The following is a 13,495-nucleotide window of genomic DNA, read 5'->3' on the forward strand; positions in this document are numbered from 1 at the left end:
TCCTATTCTCTCTCTCTTGAGTAGCCTCTTCTTGCATCTCTTTGCTACCTCCCCTCCTAAAAGCCTCGGTCCGGCCCCCCACTCAACTCTACACAAGCCGTCAAAATGAGCAGTCTCGTTGAGGAAGCAGTCAAGAAGCTGACCAACACGGTCGAGAGTCTCGAGTCTAGAATCAAGGCTCTGGAGGACCGCGCGGCTGGCGGCTCTGGCAAGCTCTCTACCGAGGAGGTTCGCATGATCCTCATCGGTCCCCCCGGTGCCGGTATGCTCTTCCAATGGAGCCCTTTTGCGCTCGGTTGCCTGCCTCTCTGCAACAGTTATGCTGATTTCTCAACTCCCGCTTAGGCAAGGGCACCCAGGCTCCCAAGATCAAGGAGAAGTTCAACTGCTGCCATCTGGTAAGTCAATTGGCCTGTTTCGGCTATCTACAAGTTTTCTGACGATCATCACCCCGCAGGCTACCGGTGACATGCTCCGATCGCAAGTTGCCAAGAAGACTCCTCTCGGCCGCGAAGCCAAGAAGATCATGGACCAGGGCGGCCTTGTCAGCGATGACATTGTCATTGGCATGATCAAGGAGGAGCTGGAGAACAACAAGGAGTGCAAGGGAGGGTATGTCGCATCCGTCACCCGTCGCGAAGCCAACAGACACACCGTCTAGCTCCGTGGCGCACTCCGAAGGAAACCGAACAATCCAACGCTAACCGCGAACCAACCTCTGCAGCTTCATTCTCGACGGCTTCCCCCGCACCGTCCCCCAGGCTGAGGGCCTCGATGCCATGCTTAGAGAGCGCAACCAGAAGCTTCAGCACGCCGTTGAGCTCCAGATCGACGACTCGCTCCTCGTCGCCCGTATCACCGGCCGTCTCGTCCACCCCGCCTCTGGCCGCAGCTACCACAGCACCTTCAACCCTCCCAAGGAGTACATGAAGGACGACATCACCGGCGAGCCCCTCATCCAGCGCTCCGACGACAACCCCGAGGCCCTCAAGAAGCGTCTCGCAACCTACCACGCCCAGACGGCCCCCGTCGTCGGTTACTACAAGCAGACCGGTATCTGGAAGGGTCTTGACGCCTCCCAGCAGCCCGGTCAGGTGTGGAAGAACATGCTCGAGATCTTCGACGCTCAGCGCAAGGGCCACTCCTCCGGCATTCTCAGCCGCCTCACCTCCAAGAACTAAGCAGACCACGCGGCTCACGGAGGCGAATCCGCCTCCTCTGTCCGCCTGTTTCTGTGTCCTCGCCTAGAGGAATCGCCTAACCCCTTGCCATTGTCCTCGGAACTTGCTTTTCGCGGAAACCACGGCCGGCAGATGATAGAGGCAACGTGGATCGGAGGAAACTTTTTTATGGAACTGTTTTATGGATCATGAAAGGACTGGAAAGGAGGGAATATCCTCTTACACGACTGTCCACGCCTTTATCGAGCAGGCTTACACTGCATTTTGCGAATTGACGTTTTGGGGGCCATGGAGGGAGTGGGCGGGTGGACGTTTGTCGAAGCTTTCGTCAAAACGACCCGCACCAAACCGAACCGAACCTATCGTGTAGAAATATCGCACGCTTGTATGTACTACAACCACTTGTCTCACTAATAACCAAAACCGGCAGTTGGATGGGGCACTGAACATCAAAACACATTTCAAAACAAACCCGTCCTTTCCTTCCAATGGTGACATTTCAAGTGATACACAGAGTCGGGGGACGCGGTCGCGTGGCGCCGAGTTCGGGCGTATCCTCGGCATTCCATACCTGGCCTTCCACCAAAATAAATACGGGGCCGGTTTTCCCGACTTCCGGAGGACCAGTCCAGGACTCCACGCGGATGAGCGAAAAAACTGGCCCTCGTCAATGCCTCTACTTCCGTGAGGACCGACATTTGATGAAATGACGCAGCACGAAGGGGACGGCTTGCTGGTCGCCCCTGAACCTAATCGAGCGCTCCGATGGCTTTGCCCGAGGATATCGGCATCAACTTCGAGGCGACGCCGCCATCCTTGCTGTGATATGTACTTGACAACCAGGAACGAGAGAAAACCAGCACCAGCCACATGGTTGCCGAGAACCCGTAGGCACATCGAAATTTCAGTGTCATGATAAGATCGATACTCCGTCTCCATTCTCTATACCATTTTCATCGAGGTTTAAAAATGAAGGCTTGCGTCCTCCCCAACCACGCGCTAGAAACTATAGACAAAGGAGAAAGGAGGGTCATGTAGAAACGAGACGGGGCGCGACACACAAACACACAAAGCAAGGCTTTCTTTTCTTTCTCTTGCTTTTGTAAAAGGAGTAGAAAGAACCGTTGTGAAAGCAACAACAGAGAGAGAGAGACAGAGAGTGCCGCCCGACCACCACGCGATGCAATGCAATGCTCCTCCCCCCTTTCCCCCTTCCGAGATGCAGGCCAGCCAAGCCATCCCATTATCCGCTAAGACCAAAGAAAGAAGCCAACGCCAACAACGATGCCTTCTGCTACTCCAGGATCAAGGTGCCAATAAAAGTAAAAAGAGGTTGAGATAAGATATAAAAAGGGGCTTAAGAAGAGGCTAGATTTTTTTCAGGATGGGATGGGTGCCTGCGTAGGGTGCATTGGACACTTTGGGTTGCTCTACCTCCTAGGAGTGGCTGCAACAGTATGTCAGCACTTGTCACGTCGTCGTTTGTAAGAGGGGGATGTCATACCGTTGACCATTTGTCGCTGTTTACCCAGCCAGCTCTTGGGCACCTCGTTCCTCCGTTGCAGCACCACATGGTTGCTCTGAATACGGCTAGTAAGATCGTACCAAGCGGTAGCAATAAGGGCGTTTTCGCGTTGAAGATTCTTGATAATTTGGTCGCTCGCGGCCTTTTCGTTAAAGAGTCAGCATTGGCCTAGTCACACAAGATCCGTACTTGGGAGGATAATTCCATTCAAAGGGTAACATATTATGGTCAAAACGTACCTTCTGAGCCGCAGCCGCCTCTCCACCTTCCGCTGCCTTGAGCTTCCGTTGCAAATCGTACTTATCTTGCTCAGACTTCTCCAGTTGCTGCAGAGAAACTCATTGTCAGCTTTGGCCGTTCAAACCTACACATCATTCCATGACAGATCAAAAGTCAAATCGCAATCGACGCCAAGAAGGTGATGGAGATCTAGAGCGTGATGAAGAATCTGATCGCCCAAATATCTTGCTCGTCACAGTTCTTATCCAACCCGCCTTCTGTTCGGGCACCTTATACCGTGGCTGGACTTGCGAGAAGGTATGAGAGTGACAAGCAGGTGCCCGCATCCGGAATGACGGGTTGCTGTCGTACAGGACGGCCGGTGAGGGCACAGCCGGCAGCTGGGATACACCGACATGGGTCGCACATGGGGACTGAGGGCGGAGATCATCACTCACCGATTGTCGCTCCTTGAGTCGCGTGCGCAGCTTCTCAACCTTGTCCTGAAGCTTCTGAACAGCCTCCGTTGGTTCGGCACCCTCTGGCCGTCCTTCTTTCGCCTCGTCCAGTTCTTTACGGATCTTGTCCTTTTCGAGCAAGGCGTTGATGAGTGAACTTTGTCGGTTCTCTAGGTCAGCGCTGAGGTTCTTGATTTGCAGGCGGGCAGCCTCAAGCTCCTCTCGAACTGATGCCGAGATGAGCTGGTCGGTGGACTTGAGTTCTTCGAGGGCGTCGACACTATCCTTCGCCACGGCAGAAAGATCTGTCCTCGCGCTGAGCAGCTCACGATCCTTGTCAGCAAGCTGAGCCTGGACTTCGCTCAGTCTTCGCTTCTCGGCCTGAAGTTCATGGGTCATCTGGGCAACTTGGATCTTCAAATTCGCCAACACTTCGCTGTAGTAGTATTCTTGGGTTAGTACTCGTTTCAGACCAAGTGGGAGAGCCAAATTAACGAGTTCAACTGACTTTTCGCCGCCACCGCCAATCAAGGCGCTGACTTGAGCTTCCGCAAGCTGGTGCTTCTCAAAGGTTTCGTTGTATGTGCCCTGGAGGCGTTCCCGTTGTCGTCGTTCATCGTCCAGCTCCTGTCGTAGCCGAGCATTCTCCGATGCAGAGCCCATACCACTGCGTAGAAGATTGTTCTCGGCCTTGAGGCGGGAAACCTCAAGACTGAGGTTAGGAGGTGCACTGCTGCCAGCCCCTTCAAGTTCCTGCTCGAGGCTGAAGCCAGCAGAGGCAGCATCAGGGGACATGGCCGACTGGCCCGTACCCGCAGCAATCTGGTCCTGCAGCTCGGCAATGAGCCTCTCATCCGAAAGACGCTGGGCATCAAGGGTTTGCAGGCGAGCTCTGAGCTGCATGGTGTCGTCGTGGAGAGCCCTGCGCTGGGCGTCCAATTCGACATACTGCAGCTCATAATCTCTGAGCTTCGAGGCGTATTGCTCGTTCGTCTGCTCCAAGGCCTGGTTCCTCTTCAGGACCTTCTCGTACTCGATGAGGTCGCGTTGCATCTGCTCCTTCTCGTAAAGCAGGTTATCCATCTCTTTCGAAAGCGCAGACTGAGCCTCAAGCTTCTGCTTGTACCGTTCCACCATGTTGGCCTTGCGAGAGAGCTCTTCATTCTTGAAACGCAGCTCCTTCACTTCATCGTCGAGAGTCTCGAGCTTCTGCGTCTTGGCCTTGAGAGCGGTGACCTCGCTTTGCAGTCGCTCCTTGGCAATGCGATCATCTTCGGCCTGCGCTTCCTGGTTGGCAATGAGCTCGTCCTGCTCACGCAGCTTCAACTCCAGCGATCTGATGACCTCCTTCCCGGCGCCATCCTGAGCGCTGTGGAACGCTTCCAATTCTCGTCCCTTCGCGACGACCTCGTCCTTGAGGTCGTCATAGCTCTCTTGCAAATGACCCAGGCGCGTCTCCATGTCTGCGAGCAGCTTCCCCCTTTTGTCCATTTCGGCGCGGAGACGGATATTGTCGGCTTCCATTGCAAGATCGGCATCATGGCTCTCGTTGGCGACGTCTGAAGGATCCTCCAGTTCAGCCTCGTTGAACTCGTTGATTGCCGTGTTCATGTCCTGGGTGATCCGCTGGAGTTGGAAGAGGACCGCCTTGTCCGAGAGATCTTTGGTAATGCGTGTGACGTATCGTTCATTGTTACTTCCGAGCATGGCAATGGCAAAAAGAACGGCGATAAGCTGAGAGGATTTCTGAATTAGTGCATAGTTCCTGGGCGGCAGCCGGTGGGAGGCTTGAGTATTCATGACCCGTACCTGGGAGATAGCTTCCGGGTGCGCTTCTCTGGCTCTGGGACGGATGTCGGCAGCCTTGACTTTGCCGGAGAGCCCTGGGCACTCGCGGTAGACCAGCCTGTTGATGCCTTTGTAGACATCGTAGAGAGCGCCTTCGCCGGTGTTCGCGTCGTAGGAGGGGTCAAGGTCCTGTAGGACCTGGGAAAGGAGATGGCCATCGAGGAAGTCGTTTATTGAGTCAGCCTTTTTATCAAGGGGAAACGTGTTCGCCTATAAGAAGAGGTCAGCATAGGGTCTTCTCGGGTGCCATTGGGATAGCAGGACAATATGGCTGCTAGCAAACATAGCTAATTTGCAGGGAAGATCAAGGATGAAGACTTACCCATTGCACAAGCGCGGCCTGCGCGCCCTCTGAGTACGGCATCTTGCCCGTCTATCGCGTCGTAACGTTCGTGGCAGTCGTAGTCGTGGGTGTCGTCGTCTTCGTCTGTCGTCGGTATTCTAGATTTCCTATGCCTCGGGGTTTTGGAGCAGCACGTGGAAAACAGCTAGGTAGGTTCGGTTCGGGTTCCACTAGGTTCGTCGTTGTGTTCGTGCTTGTTGTAAGTCAAAGCGGCAAATGTTGTGTGGTTCCATGGACCCGGAAAGTTCGCATCGCATAGATCAGGCAGTCGGACGGGGCGCGGTAGGGAGGGCGAGGGAGGGAGACAATAAAGTATAAAAATGGTTTTGTCGAAGCCCTCGTCGTCGGCCGAGGAAGGGCGGTGAAAGGCCAAAAACCGGGAGAAGGCCTTGTTCGTGCACAGGTGTTGAAAGGGATTCAACTGAATTGTACTGCGACAGATTGCAGGGTACGAAAGGGAAGGAGGAAAAAAAGTGTCTTGTCATCCAAAGACAGGCGCATTGTTCACGTTCCAACCCTTCTCTGTCGAATCCACCCGACCTCAATCTTGCATGACCTGCATCCTGCTGCATCGAAGCTCCCCTTATCGATTGCCAAAGGCAGCTAGGGAAGTCTTAGTCGAGGCACCTTGCCGCGACGTGCGCACCTAGCAGCTACCTAAAGTGCTAAGGCGGATCAGGTAACCAGCTAATCACCCAGCATCGTCAGCAGTAGACGACAGCGACTGCCGGTCGACAGGTACATCCTTACATTAAGGCACCTCCCGCCCCCAAGCCCGAAACTCCAAGTGACGCGAAGCGGGACGGATGTCCAGGGGGCTTGATGCTACGGTGGGGCGGCCGCTCCTCGAGAGGACCAGAGGCCACTGACAGCGCCTTGTTTCCCTCTTTGACCCTAGGACCAGCCTGGAAGGCCGGCCAAACAGCAGCCGCGACAGTAAGCCTTTCATTTTCGCATAACAGAGCAAAATGATCCTGCTGGCTTTCCTTTTTCTCGCGAGGATGCCTGCGGTTCTCGAAGAAAGGCTTATCACGAAGAATCATAATCGGGACTGCTGCTCGCAGACAATCAACCTGACACGGTGACACAAGGACGACCGGTCAGCAACCCAAGGACCTGTCGGATGAACAGTACTAGCTGTTTCTACTCAATAACACCGAACACGGGTAAAACATGTCCTATTCCTATATTGCGTAGTCTGAAGACTGGTGGTGAGGGAGCACAGACTCGCCTTGGATATCCCTTGAGCCATGCTTCGGCTAACCCTCCAATATCACTCACAGCGTTCCAGTCGGAATCGCCCATGGTCGCGGTTGTCAGATCCTCCAGAAATCCCATCTGCTCCGTAAAAGTTTGGGGAGGTTGGTCCGGCACGGTAGCGACCGTAGCGTTGCCTTGGGCGTCTGGTGGACCGTAGCTGGTGACGAACTAAGACTGACTATTGCTTCTCCTGTTCTCCAGCCCCCTTGCGTTATCTTTCTTCATCGTGATTGAGAAAACCGCATCTTCCCCTAAAAGACTGGTGTTTCCTCCTCAGAAGACACCCCACAATGCGCTTTGACTCGTCTGTGACATGACCATGTATTCTTCATCAGAGCCTTCCCATCCAACAGGCAGCCCAGCCGAGGGACATCAGAAACGCCGGCCTTTGTCCCGCCAAGTGCGCAGTCGAGGACCATCTCTCCTGAGCTACGCGTCTGCCGTGAGGGCACGAGGGCACTCTGGACGATACGTACGCCTGCAAAACCCGAGATTGCGTCCACAGTGACATATCCATTTCTCATCAAGTTGAATGGGGTTTCTGGGCCGGGCAGTGGAGCAGGCTAGAACGCGCAGAAATCCGCTTTTGATCTGCGCATCTGCTTGCCGCACACGATAAACTCTCCACACGTCAGGCACATCACAGCATGTGGACTGTCACTGGGAAGGCTTCCCGTGAAGCTTGTTGTTGACGTCGATTGCCATGTGGTTGTGAGCCGCATCCGTCCTGTCTTTGGTGAACGATCGTCCACTAGGCGCCATGACGTCTGTGTCTTCAACGATGCTAAGACCCTAAATTCCATCAATACATCAATACGAGAGCAAGCCGTCGAGGCCAGATCCGAGTCAGAAATAATGTATGCTTTGATATTGGTTTTTGATTTGTGGCGTCGAGGAGGACTGAGAGCCGTTGTGGCCCCCAACAAATCTTCTCGCCCTACTTAAGGTACGTGGTGTCCGAAAACACACTGCAACAACTTCGAGAAACTCCTGACTCCGTAGCGATAATACCGTCTATAGACGAAAATGGGGGTAAAAAAGTGCCTCCTTGCTTGTCCCTGTCGCAGCCGCCGGGAAGGGGGCGGATATCATTTGTCCTCGTGACCTAGTCCAGCCAAAGTCCTTCTTTTACTAGTCGAATCTTTCACACAATAATCGTATCGCGGGTCGTGCCATCGGGGTATCGTTGGCGTTGGGGTTTCGATAGATCGATTAACCGCTGACGACCCGGTCCTCGTCGACATTCATCTCGTTGCCGCCCTCCATAGCCTTCACATTCTTGAGAACCTGTTCGGGTGCTACAGCAGCGAATCCCCTACACACCTGGTTAGCGGCCGCAAAAGGGTACTCCTCACTCGAGCGCCAGCTCGTTCATACCTGAAGGCGTCCTGCATGTTGTAGATGTGAGTAATCTTGCCCTTGGCTTCCTCGATGGCCTTCCTGGCCTTATCAATCATGTCGTCCGTGACGGACGGCTTGTCGGTCCAGATGATGACGGACTTCATCTGGTCGACAGCAATGACGCCGGAGGCGATGGTGAGAGCGGCGGCGAGGAAAGCGTAGGGTCTCATTTTGTCGGATTGTTGTTCGACGTTGGTCGGATCCAGAGGTGTTTGGTGTTGAGCGCTTTGAGGTCAGAGCGACGGATGTATCGACCGATGTCGAGGGTTGCGCGGACTGGCGGAAATGGCGAGGACAGTCTGTACTATACGGTAAATGAAGTCCCCAGGGTGATCTGTCGACGAGTGGGGGGTTCGCGAGTGTTAAATCGTTGTTTGCTGGAGACGGAGACGGAGCGAGGATTGGGATGGGTGGATGCAAGGAGCAAGTTGATCGGTGACAGACGGACCTGGAAGTCTCCTGGTTGACTTTGTCCGGCGACTGTCACTGGTCCAGTCGCTTAATGAAGTGAGGTGCCCCGACACCGCGGTAGGCCACTAAGAACGCCTTCCACAGCACAACAGCTACCACCTGCCCTGCAAGGTGCGCTGTACCGCAAAAGGGGGCCCGCCCGTAGCGAGCGTCATTGGTGATGGACGTGGAGTGGTGGAGCCCGGCAATGATGGGACAACCCGACACCATCGATTCGACACGCATATGCTTCTAAACTCTTTTGGCCGTTCCGTCCGACTCTCTAGGTGGCAAGGGTCTTGGCAGAGCTTCACAGTCGCAGCGGAAGTTCCACCATGCTGTATCTCTGCGTGCTTGAACTTCGTTCCGTCTGAACCCGGCCTTCCTTGTCTGGAAGGTCCAGCGGAATACGTAGTAGGGCCACCACTTCAGACTCACTGCTGTGAGTGCATAGTTTGTTGCACCATTTTCATCGGCCCGCTGTAGAACGAAACACACGATGAACGCTGCGGTGACTGACAGATTTCCAACCGCAACCGGTTGCTCAACGGCGCTATCGGCCGTTCCACGCTCCCGTCGTTCCCGGAGTTGGAAATCTCAAGGAGGACGGTGACATGTCGATATGATCCAAAAGATGGATTGGTTCACGTGGACAGTTCTTTCCGGGTCTACCGATGACGAGACCAGCAATGAGAATGACGGACCGACACGATGCTGGCGGTCCGAAGTGACTTTCCGTCCCCGTACTGCATTTGTCTGCCAAACCATAATTGACATCTTGACAATAACGCCTCCTACAGTACACTCGACATGTATAAGATTATCATTGATTCAGTGTCTGTTATTAGCCTGAGAAGTATAGGCACCAGTACGACTCATTACCAAGGCCACTATCCTACCTCTGTTTTCTGCACGCTCCCATGCATGTGATCCCCAACGCCGATTCAAGATCCCCAGTAGAAACTCCAAGCAAGGTAATTCGAGTCGCGTAGAAACAAGTTGTAGTGGAAGATTCAGGGGCGTCGTAACGTCCACAAGACCCTCAAAGGCCTCTATCCCTTTGCACTTCCAGTCACGCTCTCGCTCTCGCCCCAAATGTCCTTGGTCTCCTGCTCGACAGCCTGCATTGCAACAGCGACATCCTCAAGCTTGGCCACGACGTCCAACACACCCTGGTTGACTCGCTGGAAGTACCGGTCGTTGGCCTCCCGCCTCTTGCGCGCGAGCAGGATGTCCACTTCCGTCTCCTGCTCGAGCTTAGCACCGAGACACTCCGTTCCTCCGCTGCTGCCTGGTCGCGCGCTGCCGGACCCCGTGCTCCGCGGGCCGTCACCGCCATCTGACGCGATGCCCGTCTCTCCCAATACCGCACTCTTCAGGTTGCGGACTTCCTCGCCAGCGGCGGATGTGTTGGAGCGCTGGCCGGTCTCGATGGCCTCATCGGCTTCGCTGCGAGCCCAGGCCTGAGCGAGCGCAATCTGGGCCGTACGCAGCTCTTCCAGCTTGCGGTCGTGATCCGGTCCAAAGACGTGAGTTCCGCCAGCCGCCGAGAGCTCAACCTCTTCGAGCGTCGCCTGCATCTCGGCCCATAATGCGTCGGTCCTGTCGGTGCTGCGGGCACTGTCGGCCGTCTTGAGGTTGCGGCCGGCGGGGCGGGCAACGGACGGCGTGACCACCGAGCCGGTATGAAGTGATCCGTTCCGTTGCAGGTTCATGGCTGGCGGCGGTGGCAACGCTGTCACTCCTGTAGATGAAGTTGCCGGCGCTCCTGGCGCGAGGATGCCCGGCAGCGATGCATGAGAGGCGGATGGCGAGGGATGGAGAAAGAGGGATGGCGGGGGATCCCGCTGCTTTCCTTTGGTCTTGGCTGATTGAGACATGCCTACATTTTGCGTGTCGTCGTGAACATTCCGCGCTCTGGACTTTCCGTCTGAGACAGCGTCTCTTGACATCTGATCGTATTGGTTGAGAACGCGGATGGGTTGCGGACCTGGGGGCATCCTGGCGACGTGGGGTTCGCGGACGGGGAGCTCTCCCAGCCGTCGATTGATTGGACCAGAAAAGCGGACACCAAAGCCACCACCAGCCACTGCGCGTTCGCTTTTTTGACCAGCTTGCTGCCACACGTGACTGAAAATTTAGGGCAAACCCTCAATTTTTTCTCTGACCAGCTCAGTTGGGTGCGTCGAGTTTCTTGCAGCGTCGAAGTAGGCCCATACGATCACCACCAAGTCAATACTCGCGATACCCCCAAACCAATCGGTACGTTACGCCTACGCCATCATACCCAAGCCCTCGCACCCGTCACCGACGAAAAATATTTTTTCCCCGAAGCCGACGACGAATTCCCGATCGCACCCCCGCCTTTTTCATTCATCACAGAAGAAGTTCTTGAACTGACGATATAACCTCAAAGCAACCATGCCTCGTGGACTTAACGCCGCGCGCAAGCTGCGCCTTCACCGCAAGGACCAGAAGTGGTCTGACCTCAGCTACAAGAAGCGTGCCCTGGGTACCGCCTTCAAGTCCTCCCCCTTCGGTGGTTCCTCCCACGCCAAGGGCATCGTCCTCGAGAAGGTCGGTGTCGAGGCCAAGCAGCCCAACTCCGCTATCCGAAAGTGCGTTCGTGTTCAGTTGATCAAGAACGGCAAGAAGGTCACTGCTTTCGGTACGAACACCCCCTCCCGATATTTTCTTCGATTCGATGATGGAAGGACAGATGTGGATGGGCAAGAAGTGGAAACGGAGGAGATGAGGTGGCCTAGATGACAGAATTGCTGACGGTTTTACTCTTTCACAGTCCCCAACGACGGTTGCTTGAACTTCGTTGACGAGAACGACGAGGTCCTCCTGGCTGGTTTCGGTCGCAAGGGCAAGGCCAAGGGTGATATTCCCGGTGTCCGTTTCAAGGTCGTCAAGGTTTCCGGTGTCGGTCTGCTCGCCCTGTGGAAGGAGAAGAAGGAGAAGCCCAGATCTTAAACGTAACGAAAGGCTCGACAAGATGGGAGGCAGTGGAAGAAAATTCGGCACTCGGAGTTCACGCTTGCATTGGCATCACACGGTTATGGATGGTCCTGACTACTGCGGGTAGACTTTGGTCGATGAAATAAAACATCATGAAAGTCACCAAAACGGGACATGGCATTGCATCATTACGCGCAAAGAACACACAAAATGGGGTATCGGGCGTGATGAACGGGGTATTACCGATTTCTATGTGCTATGAATACAGATGATGTTGGTACACGCATGACGTCCTCTACGCCTGTTGAGTCTCTTCCTCCACCTTTTCGCCTTGCAGGTATCGTGCAACGTAGTCGGCAGCAAGACCCAAGCTGATGACACCACCGGTGAGCCAGCAGCCGTTGCAGAACCACCACCAACAATCCTCCACACTCTTGAGGTTGACCCTCTTGATCATGATGCCAAGGGTTACCGCCGCACCTCCACAGCTTCCGATGTAGAAGAGAGGGCCAGCGCCAGCGGCGAAGCCAGCCATGCCCAAAAGACCAATCTGAACTGCGGCCAGGCCAGTCAAGACCTGCTTGGTCTCGGCATCGTGCTTCAGAGCGATGCTCTTGATGCCGGCCTTGGCATCGTCTTTGATGTCCTGATGGGCATAGATCATGTCATACAGCACCGTCCAAGCGACATTTGACGAGTACAGACACGCAGCAGCAGTCAGTGCTGCGCTGTTGGAGAGCAGATCGATGCCGAGCGCCGGAAAGCCCATCATAGCGCCCCAGGAAAAGGTCAGGCCGAGGACGGCTTGGGGATAGTATGTGACGCGCTTGGCGAGAGGGTATGAGGCGACGAGGAGAAGACTCGGGATGCCGTAGTAGAGGCAGGAGGTAGGAAACTGAACCAGGACTGCCAGCCCGGCCAGAAGTTGGGTACCAGTGAACACGAGACCTTGGAAGGGGGTAATGGCACCCCGCGCAATGGGCCGGAACTTGGTTCTCGTGACGTGGGGATCGAGGTTGCGGTCCCAGAGGTCGTTGATAGCACACCCTGCGCCGCGCATAATGAGAGCGCCAGAGGCGAAGAGAAGAGAGGTTCCGATGACCGCACCGGGACCTGCCATGGCCATCGGCGCGGCCAAAAGTGTCGAGAAGAGGCATGGGAAGAAGAGGTAGTAGGTACCCATCGGCTTGTCGATTCGAACGAGCTCGGCGTAAGGAACCCACGATGCCGGCAGGTAAGAGAGAAGGCCGGTCTTGGGCGGCGTGTAGACGGAGTCGGAAGGCGGCGGGACTACCGGCGTGTTTTGTGTCAGAGACGCCGTGAGGCACTTTGCTGATGTGTGTAGGGCCGTCTGCTGCTGGCGGACTGAACTCCGTAGGACGAGATTCGTGACGGGCTTCCTATGCGCTTGAAGCCCGAGTCCCGGTGGCTTCATGGGCAACAAGGCATTTCTCCGGGATGAAGCTTGACATGCCGCCCGCAGGGGGCCTCTGAGCAGGATGGCTTGCCTCATTTCAACTCACTGAAAGAATGTTAGTCCATGAGTTTTATATGCTCGGACGATGCTATCGAAGACCATGTGCAGAGAGAGATATTGAAGGGGACGCCAAAACTTGGCCATAGTTTTGAACGCAAAAATACGCTCAAAGGACCGAAAATAAAATTTTGCATGTTGGGTTGAAATATGTTATCGCAAACAATAAAAAAGAAATATGTCTTGCAGGCCGATCTCACAACGAGCGAAGCTCATCCTGGATATCTTCACGAGCAAAACTTACACAGCTACCAAAAAAGGCAGTCGGCAGTCGGCAGTGGGAGTGGGCTCTTGCCCATCTCGAACACGATT

The 13,495-nt window shown here is 54.9% G+C and overlaps 6 protein-coding genes across 6 annotated transcripts; 2 read left to right on the forward strand and 4 right to left on the reverse strand.

The window, feature by feature from the left end:
• Positions 1 to 105: 105 nt before the first annotated feature.
• CkaCkLH20_04054 (adenylate kinase cytosolic) lies at positions 106 to 1,181 on the forward strand (the record flags this gene model as incomplete). The annotated part of the gene is made up of 4 exons (XM_038886773.1): positions 106 to 262; positions 346 to 398; positions 458 to 612; positions 725 to 1,181. 4 exons carry the CDS (start codon positions 106 to 108, stop codon positions 1,179 to 1,181), a joined length of 822 nt encoding a protein of 273 aa, XP_038748023.1.
• A 1,460-nt stretch (positions 1,182 to 2,641) lies between these two features.
• Positions 2,642 to 5,595, reverse strand: CkaCkLH20_04055 (microtubule binding protein; the record flags this gene model as incomplete). Its single annotated transcript, XM_038886774.1, has 5 exons — positions 2,642 to 2,848; positions 2,946 to 3,032; positions 3,384 to 3,819; positions 3,892 to 5,441; positions 5,554 to 5,595. 5 exons carry the CDS (start codon positions 5,593 to 5,595, stop codon positions 2,642 to 2,644), a joined length of 2,322 nt encoding a protein of 773 aa, XP_038748024.1.
• Positions 5,596 to 8,046: 2,451 nt separating this feature from the next.
• On the reverse strand, positions 8,047 to 8,405 carry CkaCkLH20_04056 (uncharacterized protein; the record flags this gene model as incomplete). The annotated part of the gene is made up of 2 exons (XM_038886775.1): positions 8,047 to 8,149; positions 8,212 to 8,405. The coding sequence occupies 2 exons, from the start codon at positions 8,403 to 8,405 to the stop codon at positions 8,047 to 8,049; spliced, it is 297 nt and encodes a 98-aa protein (XP_038748025.1).
• A 1,332-nt stretch (positions 8,406 to 9,737) lies between these two features.
• On the reverse strand, positions 9,738 to 10,685 carry CkaCkLH20_04057 (uncharacterized protein; the record flags this gene model as incomplete). The annotated part of the gene is made up of 1 exon (XM_038886776.1): positions 9,738 to 10,685. One exon carries the CDS (start codon positions 10,683 to 10,685, stop codon positions 9,738 to 9,740), a length of 948 nt encoding a protein of 315 aa, XP_038748026.1.
• Positions 10,686 to 11,106: 421 nt separating this feature from the next.
• CkaCkLH20_04058 (putative ribosomal protein S12) lies at positions 11,107 to 11,664 on the forward strand (the record flags this gene model as incomplete). The annotated part of the gene is made up of 2 exons (XM_038886777.1): positions 11,107 to 11,353; positions 11,486 to 11,664. 2 exons carry the CDS (start codon positions 11,107 to 11,109, stop codon positions 11,662 to 11,664), a joined length of 426 nt encoding a protein of 141 aa, XP_038748027.1.
• Positions 11,665 to 11,944: 280 nt separating this feature from the next.
• Positions 11,945 to 13,084, reverse strand: CkaCkLH20_04059 (4-hydroxybenzoate polyprenyl transferase; the record flags this gene model as incomplete). The annotated part of the gene is made up of 1 exon (XM_038886778.1): positions 11,945 to 13,084. One exon carries the CDS (start codon positions 13,082 to 13,084, stop codon positions 11,945 to 11,947), a length of 1,140 nt encoding a protein of 379 aa, XP_038748028.1.
• Positions 13,085 to 13,495: the final 411 nt, after the last annotated feature.

The sequence above is a fragment of the Colletotrichum karsti genome (assembly GCF_011947395.1).
Source record: "Colletotrichum karsti strain CkLH20 chromosome Unknown Scaffold10, whole genome shotgun sequence".
NCBI classification, from domain to species: Eukaryota; Fungi; Ascomycota; class Sordariomycetes; order Glomerellales; family Glomerellaceae; genus Colletotrichum; species Colletotrichum karsti.